Raw genomic sequence first — 18,123 nt, forward strand, 5'->3', positions numbered from 1 at the left:
CCCACACGCTGCAGCAGGAGGTGGAAACTCACCTAGCACAAAAACCGGCATGAAGCCTCCACAGGGGATTGGCATTGTGGTAGCAACGACAGACATCCAGAACTGGAACAGAGGCAGAAGGTGCGGGTGTTACTGCACAGCAATGGCACTTCCCGCAGCCCCAGTCTGCGAGCCCACGAGCAGACACGTCCTGAGGGAGCTGGCCATTCTGCCAGAAAGCCAAGGGTAAAGGAGCTGTGGGGTGTGAGGGGGAGCCGGAGGAGCTCTGGCAACACACCAGCACCGACACCGAGGGCCTCTGGGGGACTGCTGTGGTGGCAGGGAAGCTCAGTCACCGAGGGGATGGATGAACATGAGAGCGCCTTTGCCTCGGACCTCAGAAGCTGAGATTTCCCACTGCTCCAAGTGGCTTAAATTTTCATAGAACAAGCTTGTCAAAATTTCACAGGGTCAGCTCCTCTGGGCATTTGTGCCACTGCTGACCCACACTCGGGATGACTTTTTCCTGAAGTCCAACTGTCGTAAGTTTCCTTTATTCTAGCTTGTCTCTGTGGCCTCTTGTGCTATCACTGTGTTGGGCAAAATGATGAAACCCATCCCAGTGCTGCTAAGACCAATTCATGCTGACTTGGCCCAGCACATATAGACTTCTTCTGGAGGCAACAGCCTAATCTTACAAACACCTCAAAGGCTAATACCTTCAGACTTTCTCAGGCAATATAAGAGGTTTCCACAGTTGAGGGAAACACGGAGAAGCTGCTGTTTGAAAAGCTGGCACAGAAAAGTGTACTGGCAAGATGTCCCTTGCTGCAGCAGTATCGTCCATAGGAGGGAGACAGCCATGGTCCAGCACATCAAGAGCCATACTGCCAGATGTTTCAGGACCATATTCTCCTCAGACTGGGCAAATCCTTCCTGTTCAAGGTCCACCTTTGAGGACCTCTGCAGACATTGTTGTAGCCATAGACAGATGAGATACCAATCTGTAGACAGACAGTTTGGCGAGAGGACATCCACCCAAGACAGCTTTTCTGCTGAAACCCCTATAGGATGAAGCCAATTTTTGTTTGCCATTTAGGAAAGCCCTCTACAAAGGTAACAAAGAGCCATCACAACAGCATTTCTCAGCCCATGGTAGAGGAACATGCTGTGAGGATGGGTTGGGCCACCAATTTGACACTGAGTGCTGCTCTTCCTTCCATAAGCCATTTGAATATTCCAGAGGAGAAGCTCCCAACCGGCTGGGAGGCCAGCAAGCTGCAGAAGTGGAATACAGCTAACTAAGCTCTGTCTTTGCAGTACCAAACCCAGGCCACATACAGCTGGGAACTGGGACTACAGTGCAGTGGAGAATCAGACCAAGCCTTTGCCCAGAGTTGAAACAGCAGTTTCTTTTTTATGTGGTCTATCCCAACTCTGAATCTATCCAGAAGAAAATAAGCTGCTTGGAGCAGTTCTCTAGTGAGTTGAGAAAGCCTTTAGTTAATGTGACAAGGCCAATGAGCCTAGTGTCTGAGGATACAGCTCTCCCAAAGGAAAACAGATGGGAATCAGGACAGATATACCATGTAGTCCATCACTCTCTTATTCAAGTAAATGAGACCTTATCTGCTTGGTACACTATAATCACAGAAACAGAACCCTTAACTGCCTGTCAGAAACTTGATCCTGGTTTTACTTTAGATGGAATCAGCTGTGTCAATCACTGATGCCCCTTCCTGATCTACCGAAAGGTTCAACTGATACTTCAAGGTGGCCCCAGCTTTTTGCTCCTCTGAAACAAAGCAAATCACCATTTCTGTATTTTTACCCTTTTATTTCCCTGCCCTTAGGAAAACCTCTTTCTTGCTACTTGTATTTTGAACACTGGAACATAATGTTTTCTTCTTTCAAATCTCTTCTCTTGCTCTGTCACGTACCAGTTACACAGCTGATCCTTCCAGAGGCTGAACAGTTGCAACTTCCACAGACCATGTCAGCTCAGAACACTTAAACTGCTGCTGCTTTCCAAGAAGTGAACAAAACTCTTTTCAGCTGCATTTCTCCATCAATATATGGTACTGCCAACAAATCTTTGAGCCTCACACAACTATAGCTTGTGCTTGCATACTTTCCTTTGTCTCCTATCTGTAACAGGAATATCAGGTAGGCTGTATCAGACTTCATTTAGACCAAATACAAATTATCTGAGAGCTTTCTACTAAATTATTTATTTTTGTGGAACCTGAGAAAACTTCCCTGATGTAGTCCTCCCAGCCAAGTACTACACAGTGGGCACCAAAGGTCATTCAGCAGGATGCATGAGGATGGCGACCTAGGGAGCAGTGAAGGAGCTTACTATGTTAATGCCAGGAAACTATTCCCTAATAATTTGGGTGATCTTGCATTCAAGGTGGGCAAACATCACATTAAAAGATGTAAGAACCCACTACAGTTGCTACATTCAGTACCCAGGAGCTCCTCACTGGCAGTTCACAAACTATTTTACAAAGGATCAGGAACACTCAGTCTGAGCGGAGAAGGGCTATGGTGAGCTGGGTTTCCTACCTTCACAAGGAAGAAAAGCAGGATGATGATGAAGACGCTGACTTTAGGATGGATCCAGGCAGCAGATTTCCCCAGGATCAGAGGGTCCCCTGTGTATCTTGCCCAGGTGTAGTTATCAAAGAGAGAGCTGATGGCTTCCCGTGGCATCAACTAAACAGAAAAAACCAGGCATAAGCCATGATATTAGACCAGGTAAATATTTCACCTCTGTTCCAAGGAAGTGGAGGACATTTTCACTTGGGCAATTCATGATTATGAGACTTAACTCACATTTTTAATCTTCAGGAAGACAGACAGGACTTTACCAGAACTGGTGAAAGGATAACTATTTTTACACACTGGGTAACACCTTCCTTACTACTTGCTCAGGTGAGTGGACCTTTTTCAAGTTTTATATCAAGGTGATAGCAGAGATCATGAGTCTCAGAATATAGTCCCCAGCTCAGCCCAAACTCTTCCTGTGTCTATCTTCCCCCCCTCCATGACCTAAGGTTATGGGGGCACAGGACAAGGTGAGGCTGTTCCGCAGAACTGCACAGAATTGCAAATATCCCACTCTCACCTCTCCTGCCATGAACTGCCCAAATCCAGGAGGAAAGGTCACAGTTGCTATAAGGAAGGTGATAACACCAGGGTATATGAGGCGGCTGGAAAGAAAGGAAAGTTTATTAAAATATAACCTCACATTCTTGTAGCACTGTTACTTCAGGACTATGGATGCCATTTCCGTGAAAGCTCTCTGCCACATCTGTATCCACTGCTTTGGAGTTCTGCTACTGGCAATTCAACACCCTGCTCCACTCACAGAGAGCTCAACTGTCAGCAAAACCATTTTCCCCATGAGAATTATGTGATGGGAGGGATGGAGGGGGATGCACAAAGTGCACAGACTCGAATACATGGGGGTAGGATGCATATTTACAGTGATGCATTGACCTATTGTCACAAGCCAGCACCTCCTCCATTTGTCCTTACCACGCCAGTCTTGCTTCTTCACTCCCATGCAATGTATCCTGTCTTAGTATATTGAAACGTAGGGTGGGGTTTTTCATACATTTCTGCAGGCATCCCCCATTGCGTTAATTCTTATGAGAAAAACTGCTTTTCTTTCCACTGAATTGCTGACTGTCACAATTTTGGGGAAGATGTCCTAGGTGGGCAGTGGGTCTAGGCATGCTGGACCAGCAAAGCGCAGGAGGCTGAAGCCACCTGTGCTTTCCTCCTGCTGTGTCCAGCGCTGGGACAGGTTTCTGGGTACACTGTGACACTTCAGGGGCACTAAGACACCACCAGTCTCAGCTGCCTCCATGTGCTGGACTAATCCCATCAGGTCTCCCCTGAGAAATCTGTGGGTTTCCTACAGGAGGTTCTGCCTGAGGTGCTGTGGTATTCAGGAAGTCAAAATATAACCTTTAATTTCTTTCAGTCTAAGGACCAACAAAATTCTGAGAAATCAGTCAAAAGTTTGAAGTAAATTCCCGCTTTTCAGGCTTTGCTCCACATCTCCATTAACTTTGTCTGATGGCTCTCTGGTGCTTGTGGCTAACACTATGTAATGAAGACAGACAATTTTTCTTCCACATAATAAATTAACTTAGTTTGAACTTCTTTGTTAAAAAGAAGTGGTTTTCTTCTGCTCAGATCTGCAACTTGCCAAGAAATGCAGGCCCTCTGCACCACTCAGAAACCCTACAAAATCCACAGAGCATCTGTGAAGAGACTGGAGATGTTTACAGTTACTCACCTTTTCTTCTTCAGGTTATAACTTGTATTACAGACAGGAAAAAACTATCTTCAAGTGCTCAGTAAAAACTTTATTGCTAAGGTTTTTATTTGGGTTTGCATTTCTTTTCCATGCTGCCATTCACACCCTTTTGCTACTATCAGTTTCAGCTTTTGGTCCGTAAGCATGCAGTAAGTGCAATACTGCAGCACATTCTTTATGTTTTTGCCTACATTTTGATTTAAAAAGAATTAGATTTTAAAGTTAGATTTCAGTTGTATTTAATTTTCTTAAAATATAAAGGGCATTGAATTTTTTACAGATTCTAAAAAAAACCCCACAAAAGCAGCATGATCTTACGAAGCGTGATCATTGATTTTTTGATTAAAAACATTTTCTGTCCAATCAATCGTTTCCCTTGTCCTCTTCACGAACGTTACATAGTCTCCCTTCTAAATCAAGAAGCTATTTGAAACTTTGGGCTGATCAAGAAGAAAATCCAGTGCAGAGCAAATTCTCTTGATGTCTGCAGATCTCTTACTCTCACATAACTTCAGTTTCTTGTATTTTCACTACCTTACATTCTACTATTTCCACTATTATCTAGTATAATCCAGAAAGCATTTGTTACTATGCAATACCAGTAGGGTACAAAAACCTGGTCCCTAAAGAAAGTATCTTCAAAGGCACCCACTATTTGGTGAGAAACTGGTTGAGTGCTGCATGGCGCCGGATGCACAGGACCACCTGGCGATTGAGATAAACAAAAAACGCTCCAAGGAATCCAGAACATATCCTGAAGAGGAGAGAAAGAAATAAAATCATACCAAACAACAGATAACACACAAACCATCAACCAGGAAAATGAGTTTAAGTGTTCTGCTCCTCCAGCTGTTCAGGGACCTTTCTGCCTCCCCCAGCGGTTTGCCCCCTGCTCGCCCGGCGATGCTAACTCTGACCAAAGGGGAGGGATTAATTTGGGCCTCTCTGCCATGCACACTGCCACTCTACCACTGACATTTGCTCTTGCTTAGAGGGGGAAATCTCATCTATAAAGATCTATAAAATAATCTATAAAAAGGGACGCTCAGACCTTGGCGGGGCTGGCGAGGAGCAGCTGGGCGAAGACCAGCACTGTCAGAACAAAATTATACATCTACATCAAATATTAAAAGTAATAGCAACTCTTGTGCCTAAAGCAAGGTATGTCATCTCTATGATCCTAATTACTTAGATCTACGTTCCTGATCTTAATAAAGTAAAAAAAAAAAAAAAAAAGGTATAGTTGTCTAAGGACTGGCCTTGACCCTTATGCTCTGTAGCTTAATGAGACCTGGATAAATAGGGTGAAGTAAAAAAAGGTGAAGTAAATAAAAAAAAGTAAAACAAAGAGTGCATTTAGAATTGGTAAAGGGAAGTATTATTTTGGGAAGTATTATTTTATGTGGCAAACAATTAACCCACAGAATTCTGAAGATAAACAGATAACATTTTCATTCTATTAGTTTTTAAAATTAATGGAATTTTCCTTTATTATAAGTTATGCAGACTTCAGCCAAATCACATTCAAAGATTAATTTAGCTTACTTAAAAAGTTGTATGTTGAAAACATCCTGCTTGATCATTTAAAAATTGCATAAAAACAAGTTTAAACTAAATACAAAGCTGTTCACAAACATGTCCAGTGAGTTTCTTTTAAATATTGGAAGCTGGCACTGTTTAGCGCTACTGTTAGACCAGTCCCTTCAGCAATATAAGCCTAAGGGATGCACACTGAACTGAATTTCTTTAGTAATACTTTATATTAAAAACCAGATCCCTCCATTCCTGGCTATCAGTTTGTCAATAAAGTGCTCCTCCTGTATGTATTTTGCAAATTACCAACATCTGCTGACCCAGAACAGGATCTACCTGTCGATAGAGCTTGGGCTGGCTCAGGTTTTTTGTCTTATCTGAAAGCAAAGGAATATGTTGGATAGAAAGAGTGTTCAACTTTGAGACTTAATGTTTAGAGAAATTGGAGGATTCCAAGCTGGCATCAGGACTTTATCCAAGACTTTTTTTTTTTTTTTTTTTTTTTTTTTTTTTAAGTACCACGTTGGATACCCAGGCATTTGAAAGCGTTTCACAGCTGCCATATACTCCTTTCCTAGCCCGTGTGTAGTACTGAAAAATACAGCTCTGCCAACTCTGTTCAAAACATGATGACAAGAAGTTGTGCATTCCATCAGCTGTAAATCATAAGGATTACCTTTTTCATTGCCAATCTAAGCAATTCGATTGCCCCAAGTGCAGCATGCAAGTCTATTTAAGACGACCAAACTGGATACATATTACTAGCAAAAGCTCCTGTATATTCATAGATTTTCAACACATATGATGTCTTAAAAAAATCCCACTTGAGTTCATATTCAAGGAAATGAATATGAGGGCAGCCTACTAAAAGGAGCTGGAAATGTATTTCTGGTCTTGGATCCTGGTCTAGCAACAGCATATGCTCACGAAGCCAGCACAGGTATTTGTTCCTGCAGTGTACTCCCTTCAGCACTGCTCCGCAGGGAGTGCCCTGGAGCCTCTCTCAAGCTCAAACCCAAACATTCTCCTCACAGCAATTCCAAATCCAGTTTTTCTCTAGTATTTCCCAACTGTATTCTCATTTTCCTTAAGTTCATTCTTTCATTTCCCAAAACTTTCTCCACAAATGAAATCAGCTCAGCTATCTCCACAAATAAAACCAACACTCAATAAATCGTTGTTCTCACTGAATCCAGTTATGGTTCAGTTACCCTTGCCACCATGTTGAGTGTGACAGCCTCTCTTGAAAAGGATAACCATTCTGACCTTGTAAAACGGAAATTTCCTGGTTAATTTTGCCCCACTTTTGTCAGGTGAAAAGGCCACACTTGTTGGGTCAGTTCATTAGGGGATGCCACCAAAATGGTTAAAGGGCCATTCAGTAAATCTATATCCAGAACCTAGACCAAGGCAGACTTTTTTTTTTTCCTCCCCAGAACTTAATTTCTGAAAAAGATATATGAAAAGGAAATAACAAATGGCTTGATAATACCTGCATTTCCTTCCTTACCCATTGGGCTACCCGGGCATCATTTCTAAAGGAGGAATCCCAACAAGCAGAGCCCTTTGTAGAAGAAGAGACTCGAAATCTTATGGGATACTCTAGGTTTGCATGTTTTAATCGGTCCTGCAGCGTTGGGTCACCTCCGCAGAGAGTGACAAGCTTACAAGATTTTCAGCTCTACATTTATAGTCTCTACAAAGCATTACCTAATCTATTGGTTTCAAACAAGTCTTTTATTAGTCATTATCTTGACAGTCGGTTTCACAAGTTGTTCTATATCTTGACCACTTCGCTATTTTATTTCTTTCAAGGATGATCACTTCAGGTTCTGCACGTCCCAGTTCTGAGTAATCACAAAGGACAATCTCCACCATCTCAGCCTCCTAGAGGTCAGGGTCTTCTGTTCTTAGAAACTTCTTTGAACTGTCAGGTACAGTCTTACTAATATTAAACTTTCATTGTCTAGCATCTATTTACCGACCGCGCTTGCAGTCCTGGTCTGGGGCTATACAGGGGACAAAAGCTGAGGTGTTCAGCCTACAGTAGCACTGATCTGGCATTTTCCTCCAACACTCTTATTTGTGACAACCAGAACGTCTAAAAGAGATGTATGTAACAGTTTTGCAGAAGACTCCCTTACAGAGCTCACATGATAACCACAAGGGCCAGGAGCCAGGATCCCAGGGACTTACCCTATTACAGCGAACGCCGGCAGCTCCTGCAGATCAAAGGGGAAATCCATGCGGAAGTTCGTTCTGAACAGGGCAGTGATGGTAACTGCCAGAGAAGAAAGAGGTGGAGGAGGAAGAGAATAATGAGGTGAGAAGTTAAATGCCATAAAGGCTAGGGTCAAGGGAACTAGTTTATACAAGCTCCTGGGTGGTTTAATGACATTATATGCAATATTTCAGATTGGCAGATGCTCTGATTTTAGTAGTGCCTATTACTGAGCACTTGTGACACCAGCAATCTAGGTGGTATAGGTTTGTTTCCAGAGGATGTATGTATTTTTTTAGCTACAATTCCAGATTTTTAAAGGGGTTTCTTTTCTTTTAACATCCATTCTTTAGAAAATAAAACCTTCCCACTACAGTCATTGACAACTGTCTAAGCAGGCAGTGCTTATATATCTGGAGAAGCTGTCACACACAGCTGTGATTTCTTTCTAGAAACAAAACTCACATCCTCCCTGAATTTGTACCTGCAAATTTTTTGTCTGGTACCAGAAGAAGGAAAGTTTTAGAAATCAAGAGACAGAAAAGATCAGCTCAGCCCCATCTTCTCCTGCTCGCCTCTCCTGGTAGCACTGCACAGCTGAAATGACTCAGACACTGAAACCTGCCCTGCTTTTACCTGGAGGTACCTAATTGTGTGGGAACAGTAAATACCTGTATGCCAACAGGTGAAGTGCCAATGAGCTATCTAGTGCAGAGTGGAAACAGCTGAATGAGGATGGATATAAATCCCAATTTGCCCTAGATGAATGAATCATTTGCACAATGAGGAAAGGAAAGCAGCAGTGAAAATCTAGCATTAGATGATAATTACAGAGGCATGAATTAATTGTTAATTGGTCAGGCAGCAGGACTATGTTTAGAGCAATGATGTACCCTGATGCCTGTGGGGCATGGTACTAGCCAAAACAGGAAGACCTAACTCCCTACTGCTTTGCCCCATTCCTTCCCTCCTGGCTGCACTGCTCTCCCCTCCCATCGGGGTCAGGCCCACTCCAGCACATGCCAAAGCCTTTACTGCCTTCTTCCACCCCATTAAAACCTACCAGAAAATGTGTCTGCTCTCTCCAGGATCAGTCCTCTGCCAGGGAAGTGAGCTGACTAGAGGGGCCCAGCAGACAGAGGTAGTACAAGGGAGGGGTGGGAGAACCATCAGGACAAAAGACGGTGAAAAGCAGGATGTCCTTTTTTGTTAGATCAGCCCGAGGAAAGATCATCTCAGTTTAGTTTTAGGAAAGAGACAGTCCAAGCCACTAAATGACAGGGCATTAAAGAGCATAGTGGGGCTCACTTGCAAAGAGTTTTGCCCCAGGGTGGCAAAGATGACCAAAGAGCAAAGGGAAACACACAGCACTTAGTCTGAGTCTTTCTAGGGTTCCCTCTCTACTCCCGCAAGACAGAGATTTCTACAGAGTCATCCTGCCTATCTTCATCCTCTCTCCTGAGTGACAAAGCCAGCCTGAAACTGAATGGTTAAGCCCTTTGCTCTCCATCGGCTACAAACTCTACTAGTTTAGAGTAGACGTCCAGCTCTTACAAGGTGAAAGATAAAAGAAGCAAAAAGAAATAAGAAAGTCTACTTCATGGGAAAGTCTACCAAAAAAAGCTTTGAACTTTAAAATAATACTAAGCCATATGTAGAAGAGATCAGACAGAGTGGGAAGGCACCGTGTAACACTATGGCAAATACGATGAAGGCTAGGACACAGTAAACAGAAATCCTGCAGACTGCAGAACCCCAGTCTTGCATAATTAGTGAGCAGGGGCCTGAGCTGTGGCAGCCACCCGAGGGGGCCAGGTGTTACTGGGGAAGTACAGGTAATGGTGTAAAGCCAGCCAATAAGGCCATCAGCATCTAGAAGCCAGCAGAGATTTTATGGGTCTAAGAAAGAAAAGAATTTTGGTGAGATGCTACACAACTTATTTGCATCCGTCTACTCTGATGTGATTGCTTCCCTACCTGCCGCTTCCTGGCTCCAACGGTGCAGCTTGGAGCTAAACAATGACAATAAAAGAGGCGTTAAACAAGCTGTCGACTTAAAAGGCATTAAGATCTGAGGCAGACTAGGAATGAGGTGGATGAGCTATTAATAAAAATAACTCACCACCTCTCATGAGCATCAGGGCTTCCAGGGGCTGGAGGAGGACTGACAGGTAGCAGATGTGTTTAAGAAGGTTATAGCGCAACATGGTGAAATGCAAAGAGAGCATTAGCACCTGGCAAATTGGTAAAATACATATAGATTTTAAAAGCAAGCACAACACTGGAAATACCTATTTTTAACCTCAAAAGTGAGGAAAAAATCCAGAAAGAGAATTCAAATGAATAAAAAATTTGTGATGTGGATTTTTTTTTTTTAACAAAACAGTAAAACCATATTAAAGGGAATCGTATTTATTTAGATTGTTAAGCAGTCCCACGTGAGGCTGTGGAGCCTCATGTAGAGCTCCAGTGGTCAAACAGCAAATGGGAAAATACTACCATGGATCAGAAGCTAAGCCAGAGAGAGAAAAAAAGTGAGTTTATCCTGTCAGCCATGTAACCATACGAGTCATAGTATTTGGTTTAACATCTCCATCAAGGTCCCAGATGACAGGATGGAACTCACTTGTCAGTGACCATACTGAACTGGGGAGGGAGGAAAGGCAGTGGTTTGTCACCTAGAGGGCTTCACTCAGAGTGGCCTCCGCAAACCAGAGGAGCTGACCAGTAGGAACATCATAAATGCAACAAAAAGACAAATATTTAGTCCCGTACCTGGCATGGCAGGTGTGCCTACAGCCTGGGGGCCCAGCGAACAGGAGAAGCTCTGCTCTCATGCCAGTGGGCCCTGTTGGATACAATGCTCAGTACGTGCCCCTGTGGCAATGACAGCTAACCATGTTCTGGGCCACGTCAGCAAAAGTGCAGCCAGCTGGGTGAGAGCGGTGGGTGCTTCCTTCTACAGGGCACTGATGAAGCCGCATCTAGAAAACCCAGTACAAATGAAATGTGACAAAACTGGAGAGGGCCCAGTAGTGAGCCACAACATGGTCCAGTGCATGTGCACCAGGAGAGGCTGCAGGGCCGAGGTCAACTCCATTGGAAATGAGAATGCCCAAGGGCGTTCAAACAGCAGTTCCCCTCCTCACGGGGAAGTTGTAAAGACACAGTGAAAGAGGCAATGGGCTCAACTTCTAGTGAGGGAATTTTGTCTACATATAATGACAAATGCTGCTTTTTGGGAAGGTGGTTGAGCACTGGAACAGGTGCACAGAGAGGCAGTGGAAGTCTGTCCCTGCTGTAAGCAGGAGTTTGGAGTAGAGAGGTCCAGGGCTCTCTTCCAAATTAAATCTTTCTGTGATTCAGAATTTTCTGTGGAAGATGGCAAAATCTGCATGTGATCCTGAATCAGTTTACCCTGGTTTGAATCACACAGGACTGCATAAGAAAGGCAATGTTCTGTGTTGAAGAATGTAAAGTAATACAGTGAGGGAGAGTTGGATCAGTGTGGACAGCTCAAAGAAAATGGTCTTTTCACCTTTTTCCTAACTGTAGCTTCTAGAAATGTGCAAAAGTTGCATAAAAATGGTATCATAATGCACAGTGTTGCATTGCAGTGTTGTAATGCCTTCTAGTAGATACATACAATAGCCACACTTGCAGGAACTCTGATCGTTTCATCTCAAAAATATTCTGGAAGAAGTTGGCAAATACCTGCCTAAGCAGAAAAGTCAGTCCACACATTATGTATGAATTTGCAATAGGTTACTTGTTCCACATGGACATTACAGGTAGATGCACACAGTGCGCATTAAGGCAAGCAGCTTCTTCCAAGCATGCTGCCCTACCTGACACAAAGGCTTTCCCACCAGCTGGTGACAGCAGGGACACCTGCTCACCTACCGAATGCACAGCTCTGGGAGGAGGCAAGACCTTAGAGATCGTGAAGACATCAGAGAGGGGGCCTAAGAAAAACCCTTGCACGAACAAAGGCTGAAAAGGCCAGGCTTGTACCTTTCAGAAGGAAATGAGCAAGAAAAGAGATGAAAGATAAGTTAGAGCAGGCATGATAAAAGATCGTGAAATAATGAATGACTTTGCTAGACAAAAGTTTCTGGTTCCTTAATACAAGGACAAGAAGACTGGCGATATAGACAAAGAAAATTCAGAACTATGAAAAGGAATTATTTTTCATAGACAATTGGATCATGGAACCTTTCAACCCAGACAGTTAATGAAGCTGACTGTAAGGAGCCATTAATATGGGTATTAAAGCTGTCTGGATGGTTTTGAAGAAGGGACAGTAATTAAGACATTTCAGGATTAAGCTAATTTGTAATGATCTGGGAGATCAGCAAGGGAGCTAGAGCAGATAGAATGAAGGATAGGAGATTATCTCTGTCATCTGTCTTTGAATTTCTTATGTTTTTCTCTGGAAGGAACAGAAAGATGTGGTTTTTGTGACAGATCTGACGGTTGAATACCCCTCAATATGAGGCAATGTTTCATAAACAAAGATATAGTCACTTTCTATATTCCAGAGAACATTCAAGCCAAATAATGTTGTAGCACAAAAACCATCTAGCTTTGTGAAGTCAGGAGGGGCTTACGTTATAGCAGTTTTAAGTAAGGGAACTGCCCACATGGAGCTCAGATCAATAAAATAGATGTAGGTGTAAGAATCAAAGATAAAGGCATAAGCAAGAAGCTTACAAAGCAATGGCAGCCTGCTGCATCAGCTGAACTCCGTTCCTGCAGCATCTGAAACACTCTCCTGGACAAGCCTGTCTTGTGCTATTTCTGTCTGCACAAGTGTTGCATTCACACTTTTCAGTCAAGACTTATTTTTTCAGGACCTTCAGTCAGACCTTCCCAATCCTGTAGCCTCCTAATCATTTCATCACCTTAATTTTCTAGACCATTTGGCTTCTAGTCAAGAAATTACCAAAGCAGACCATGGCATTTCCAGCAGACTGCAGCAGCCTACTCTGCAGCATGTACCACATCCACTGTGATGGATACTGCTGTGTTCGCAGCCTCAACATTATGCTGGGTAGGGGCAAAAATCCCACCTCAGGGGCCCTCTTACTTGCCAAGGACTCATATTCAGTTGTTTCCCAGTCATATCCCCAGCACACCTAGGAGTAGGTTGGGTTGTACAACTGATGACATCAGATACTTCCCTTTCTCTTTCCTTCTGTACTGCTGGAAGTCACATGCCATGGCAGAGGTTTCAAACACCCCACAGGGTTGGGGTTTTGAAGAAGATGAAAAAAAATCCACAGAGCAACCTTTGTACAAAACCCAGAAATGGCTCTTAGCTTACCTGCATCCTTGTTCCAGACCGCAAGGACCCGGAAAATGAAGGCACTAAAGGTAGCAGCAAAGAAACCTCTCCAATAATTGCGCACAGCAAAGTAAGTGGAAGTGACCTCAATGCTGAAAAGGACCCCTAGAAAGAGTTGGAAAGGGAGCAAAGTTAAAATCAGAAGTGTGATGTTAGAAGCATGACAGAGGCTTGCTTATAAACAGTATTCTAGAGCAGTGGTCTCACACTTCTTGACTGTGCACCCCTACCCATAAAAGTTTTTTGAGCATGTACCCCCCAACATATGTGTATTTATTTCAAAACTGTATGAAGCACTACTGTACTAATATATTATGTACAATATAAAACATACATGAAAAATGGAAATAAAAAAAGAATGAGATAAAGATGAAATAAACAATTTTTAAAAAGTAACTTGTTTCATTTATTAATGGAACAAAAAATTGTTGTTCTCACTAAAAATATTATTATTTTTCAAAATCTTGTTTTAACAATTTGTGACACAGTGATTCAAAGGTCCAGTTCTATGTTCAGTTTATTTTGATACTTGGTCTTAATGGCTGTCATAGCTGAAAAAGGTATCTCACAAAGACACATAGATCCAAACGCAAGAAATGCATCGCTGGCCATACTGAGTAAATCATGATACTGTTTTTTCAATCTCAACCAGAACTTATGCAAAGATTTTTGTTAAAATCTGGATAGTAAATTTCCATCTTCCCTGATGTCAATCAGTTGTTCCTGCAAACTAATCAGGTGGTGTTGAATTTTTATATCTTTAACACTGAAACTCTTAATCTGAATTTTAAACAGGTTATAAATGTCTGTTTCCAAGTATTTAAAGTGTACACATATGAGGTTTTGTAGGTAACACACTCACATTGTATTTGGCAACAAATCCAGAAAATCTCAGTAAGTTTCTTTTGAGAAGCTGTTACTTTCTCACCCACTGCTACAGCAGCGCTTTCACCTTGAAGGGCTTCATCAAGTATGTTTATTTTTCTGAAAACAACTGCTAGGTAGCATGCTACTGACAGATGCTCGTCATCACAGAAAAGATCAGCAAATTCAGAACACTTGTCTTTTTGTAAAAGAAAAATGCATAACTGGTCTTTCAATTCAACAGCTCTTTCAAAAGCCCACTGCCATGAGATAACCAGCACAGGTCTGCACTGGACAAAGGGTTTTTATGGTCACTCCCCATCTCATTAGGAAGTATTTATTGTAAAGCTTCTACTGTTTCAAGGTCTTTGTTTTTACGAAACCAACCACATCAACGATGTCCTGTAGCACTTGGTGCCCATCTGGCTCCCATTTCTGTGCTGCAATAGCTCGCCTATGGGCAGTGCAGCGAATGACTCCAGGTGCGGGGCTGTGCCTGCAGCCTCACCGTGCAACCCTTTGCTTGTGCCACTCAAAGCAGCTGCTCCACCGGCCATCACGCTTGCACAGCTTTTCCATAAAACATTTAATGAAAGAAGTAATTTACCGCTGAGAATGTAGCTTCTCTGGTAGATCTTTCCTTTAGTGGCTCACAGAATGTAGTTCTTCATGTATTTCACTATCAAAACAGAATCTAGTAAATACCATCAGCCGATCCAGGTTAGAAGCACCTGTACTTTCACTCAGCAGCATAGCAAGCCTCTCACACTTTGTAATTTGTATTCGTGTTTGTTTCTTCAAACCTTTAGTAATGTTTTCTATGCATCTTCCAACAGCATTTACTGACAAAGGAATGCATTTTGGTTTGCCGCTGTATCGCTTTTGGTGTATTACTGCAGCCATTTTTACCATGGCAAGAAGAATGAGCCTTTCCCCAGTGGTATGTGGCTTTTTGTCTTTTGCTATGAGGCAAGAAACCTCAAAGGAGGCTTCTAAACATTTATCATTAAGTTCAGTGAAACTTTTTAAAGTAATGGACCGAGTATTTTCAATAGAATAGCTTGAAAAGTCGCTGAAAAAATTGTAGGGGTTTGTCTCCACGTTCTGGATGCTTAGCTTTTAAGTATCTTGCTAATTCTGATGGCTTCATACCATCATTAGCTAACTTCTCAAAGCACAATATACACTTAGGGTGAGGTTCATCGTTAATGACCTCAGATGTAAATCCATATTTAAAATAGCCTTTGATAATTTTGATTTTTTTTGGCCAACTTCTTGTCAGATCTGATTAGCTGGTCATTGTTCGTACCGCATAACATGGCTGATCAACAGCCTGTATTAGGAGTAGAAGTGTCAGCTCTGTCATTTTCCTGTCATTCTTCTGTACTCACACTATTAGTATTATCTTCAAGCCACGGTCTCTTTGCAGGAACCTTTTTAAGCCACTTGTCCATTTTGTAAGGGCTAGTTTAGTTAACAGTAGATAATACAATCCATAAACCCACTTAAGTGGGCACAGACTGGTTGCAATGCAATTGCAATATGCTGAAAGCCACCAAGTGGGTGAGGGCACCACTGTCAGCCCTCAGTGTTGTGAACAGCTCTGCAGCCAGGACACCTCGTGCACTGGATGTGACAAGTGGCCGTCTGACACACGGACAGAGTGAGGGCACCACTGCCAATATGTACACTAAATATTAGTAAAGCTTAGTGTACGTCTTTTTTTTTTTTTTTTTTTTTTAAGATTAAAAAAAAAAAAGAAGTTCCAGCATTTCCTTTCCACATCGCAGTGGACCATCTTGCACACCCCCTGGGGTATGCACGCCACACCCTGGAGACCACTGCTCTAGAGAGCCTTCCCCTCTTGCCTCCAAAGGCTGACAACATGTGGGAAAGGGGCTGTCAGAGATGCTGGGGAGGCTGGTAACACTCAAGGTAAGCTGCCTTGTTCAGAGTAGATGGCAGATCAAAAGTGCAGTGCAGGAAGGGGGAGAGGAGAAAAGGACAAGGCAGGAGAGAATTTTGGTACCTGAGAAAAAGCAAACAGAACAGCCACTTGCCTCCAAGTGGTGTCCCAAAGCAGCAGCCGACCCCCACAGCGCAACCCACAGTCAGGACATCCGTGTAATAATATGGCTGCTACTGGTGAAAGAGACAAAGGGATACAGACAAAGAGAAGAAAGAGGAAAGAAAGCAGAGAGTGAGTAACAGAATTGGCAGGTATGGCCACATGATGTCACCCAGCTCTGTCACCCGTCTGAGTTATAGCTATATTTATCTTGCTTCTCCCTTCTGGATGGCCTCAAAATATTCAAAAGACAAGACCTGGCACAAGACAGGCATACACCTGGCATCACCTCTTTGACACATGTGGAGAGGGCGTCATCTCATCTTTCACTGAAACATGCACATTTCTGTCCCTGTAGAAGAAAAGTCTTGTGGAAAATCCTCCAGAGGGTGGAGGGCACATAAGTATGTTTTGCTCCATCTGTTTTACTTTGGTGGGGAATGTCAGGATGCACACGTGCCAGGAGTGCCTCAGAACTCCCCTGTGAGCCGTGGGCACAGGCGTGCCCAGAGCCAAGTGAGGGCGGGTGCTGAAGGTCCTGTCACCCCGGGGAGGTCAGTGGGTGACAGACCTGCCCGTAAAGCACTGTGCTGTCCTGGCCAAAACAATAAAGGGAAATGGGAGGTATAAAAGGTAGAGAGTCTCTCCTGAGACAGTTCTGGAAGACACAGAGCTGCTGAAAGGGAGAAAATGCTCTGCCACTCTTTCTGCAAGATTTGGCCCTGAAGTGTCTGAGAATGCTGAAAGGTGGGTTGAGAGGTTTTATTTAATTTTATTTTGTCTATATCCTAGGTGGTGTAAAATGCATCAGCGTTAGAAGCCTGTGCATTTGGTACTTTCCACTATTGCGTGTTCCCACAGTAGCCTGTTAGATATCCCATGAGAGTTCCTAGAAAGGGTGGTCCTGTGTTACGGTGGGAATCTGAGTGACCAGGATGAATTCTAAGGCCAGAAGGTGACTGACAGAGCCTCAGCCAGGAGGTGTCCCAGGGCTATCCCTGCACAGCCCAACAGAAAAGGGCCATGACCAGTCCCTGACTCAGAACAAGGTGTCCTTACCCATGTTTTGTCCCAGGTAACTTCTAGGTCCTATTAGTGCCCATACAGTCCTAAGATGTGTCCAGAATGGGGATGGGTTTCAGTTCAAAGTGTCTGGAAGAGCGGGGAGTGTTGCATTATAGCCCACCAGCATGGTGGTTAACAGCTGGAAACCAAGGATACACACGACATGGCCTGCAGTACGGTAAGAGGTTGAGTTGTTCAAAGGCACAAATCCTGATGGGACAGTGTTGAAGAAGGGTACAAGAGAGACACCTATAGCAACCCCTGAGAACAGCCCGTGGCACATGGCATCTCCCAGGACCCAGCACTGTGTCAGTGCTGGTGCTGGGCAGCAGCACAGGAGTAGCCAGACAGACCAAAATAAACAGGCAAACAAAGAGTACCAGAGTGCGCCCAGAAAAAGTAGACTGGGCACCTTTTGCTTGCCAAGGGCTAAACTGGCTTTTCAAATGCATTTTGAGGGCTCCTCATCAATACACAGGGTGGCGTTCCCCAGCAACACCACCACGAAGTTCTGCACCATGGGCAATATGGTGTGAAGCTGCAAGCTACATCCTGGACTAAGGTCAGCTCAGGACTAAATGACTCCCAGGTAATGGAAATCCCACTCAGCAACTTGGTGTGTATCTCTCAGAGGAACCCAACTAAGGCTATAAAAGCTGTGAGAACTTTCATTTGTTCCCACAGCACAGTTACCACAGACTGACAGCAGGTTT

The 18,123-nt window shown here is 43.4% G+C and overlaps 1 protein-coding gene across 1 annotated transcript in view; it reads right to left on the reverse strand.

The window, feature by feature from the left end:
* Positions 1-18,123, reverse strand: part of CLCN1 (chloride voltage-gated channel 1) — a 38,492-nt gene that overhangs the window by 10,691 nt on the left and 9,678 nt on the right. Inside the window, exons 8-13 of the mRNA XM_056339120.1 lie at positions 13,393-13,518; positions 8,042-8,126; positions 4,965-5,066; positions 3,110-3,194; positions 2,548-2,697; positions 33-102 (exon numbers count right to left, since the gene is read on the reverse strand). Of these exons, the coding sequence (XP_056195095.1) occupies positions 33-102; positions 2,548-2,697; positions 3,110-3,194; positions 4,965-5,066; positions 8,042-8,126; positions 13,393-13,518 (618 nt within the window). The remainder of the gene's footprint in view (positions 1-32; positions 103-2,547; positions 2,698-3,109; positions 3,195-4,964; positions 5,067-8,041; positions 8,127-13,392; positions 13,519-18,123) is intronic.

The sequence above is a fragment of the Falco biarmicus genome, chromosome 5 (genome assembly GCF_023638135.1).
Source record: "Falco biarmicus isolate bFalBia1 chromosome 5, bFalBia1.pri, whole genome shotgun sequence".
NCBI lineage: Eukaryota > Metazoa > Chordata > Aves > Falconiformes > Falconidae > Falco > Falco biarmicus.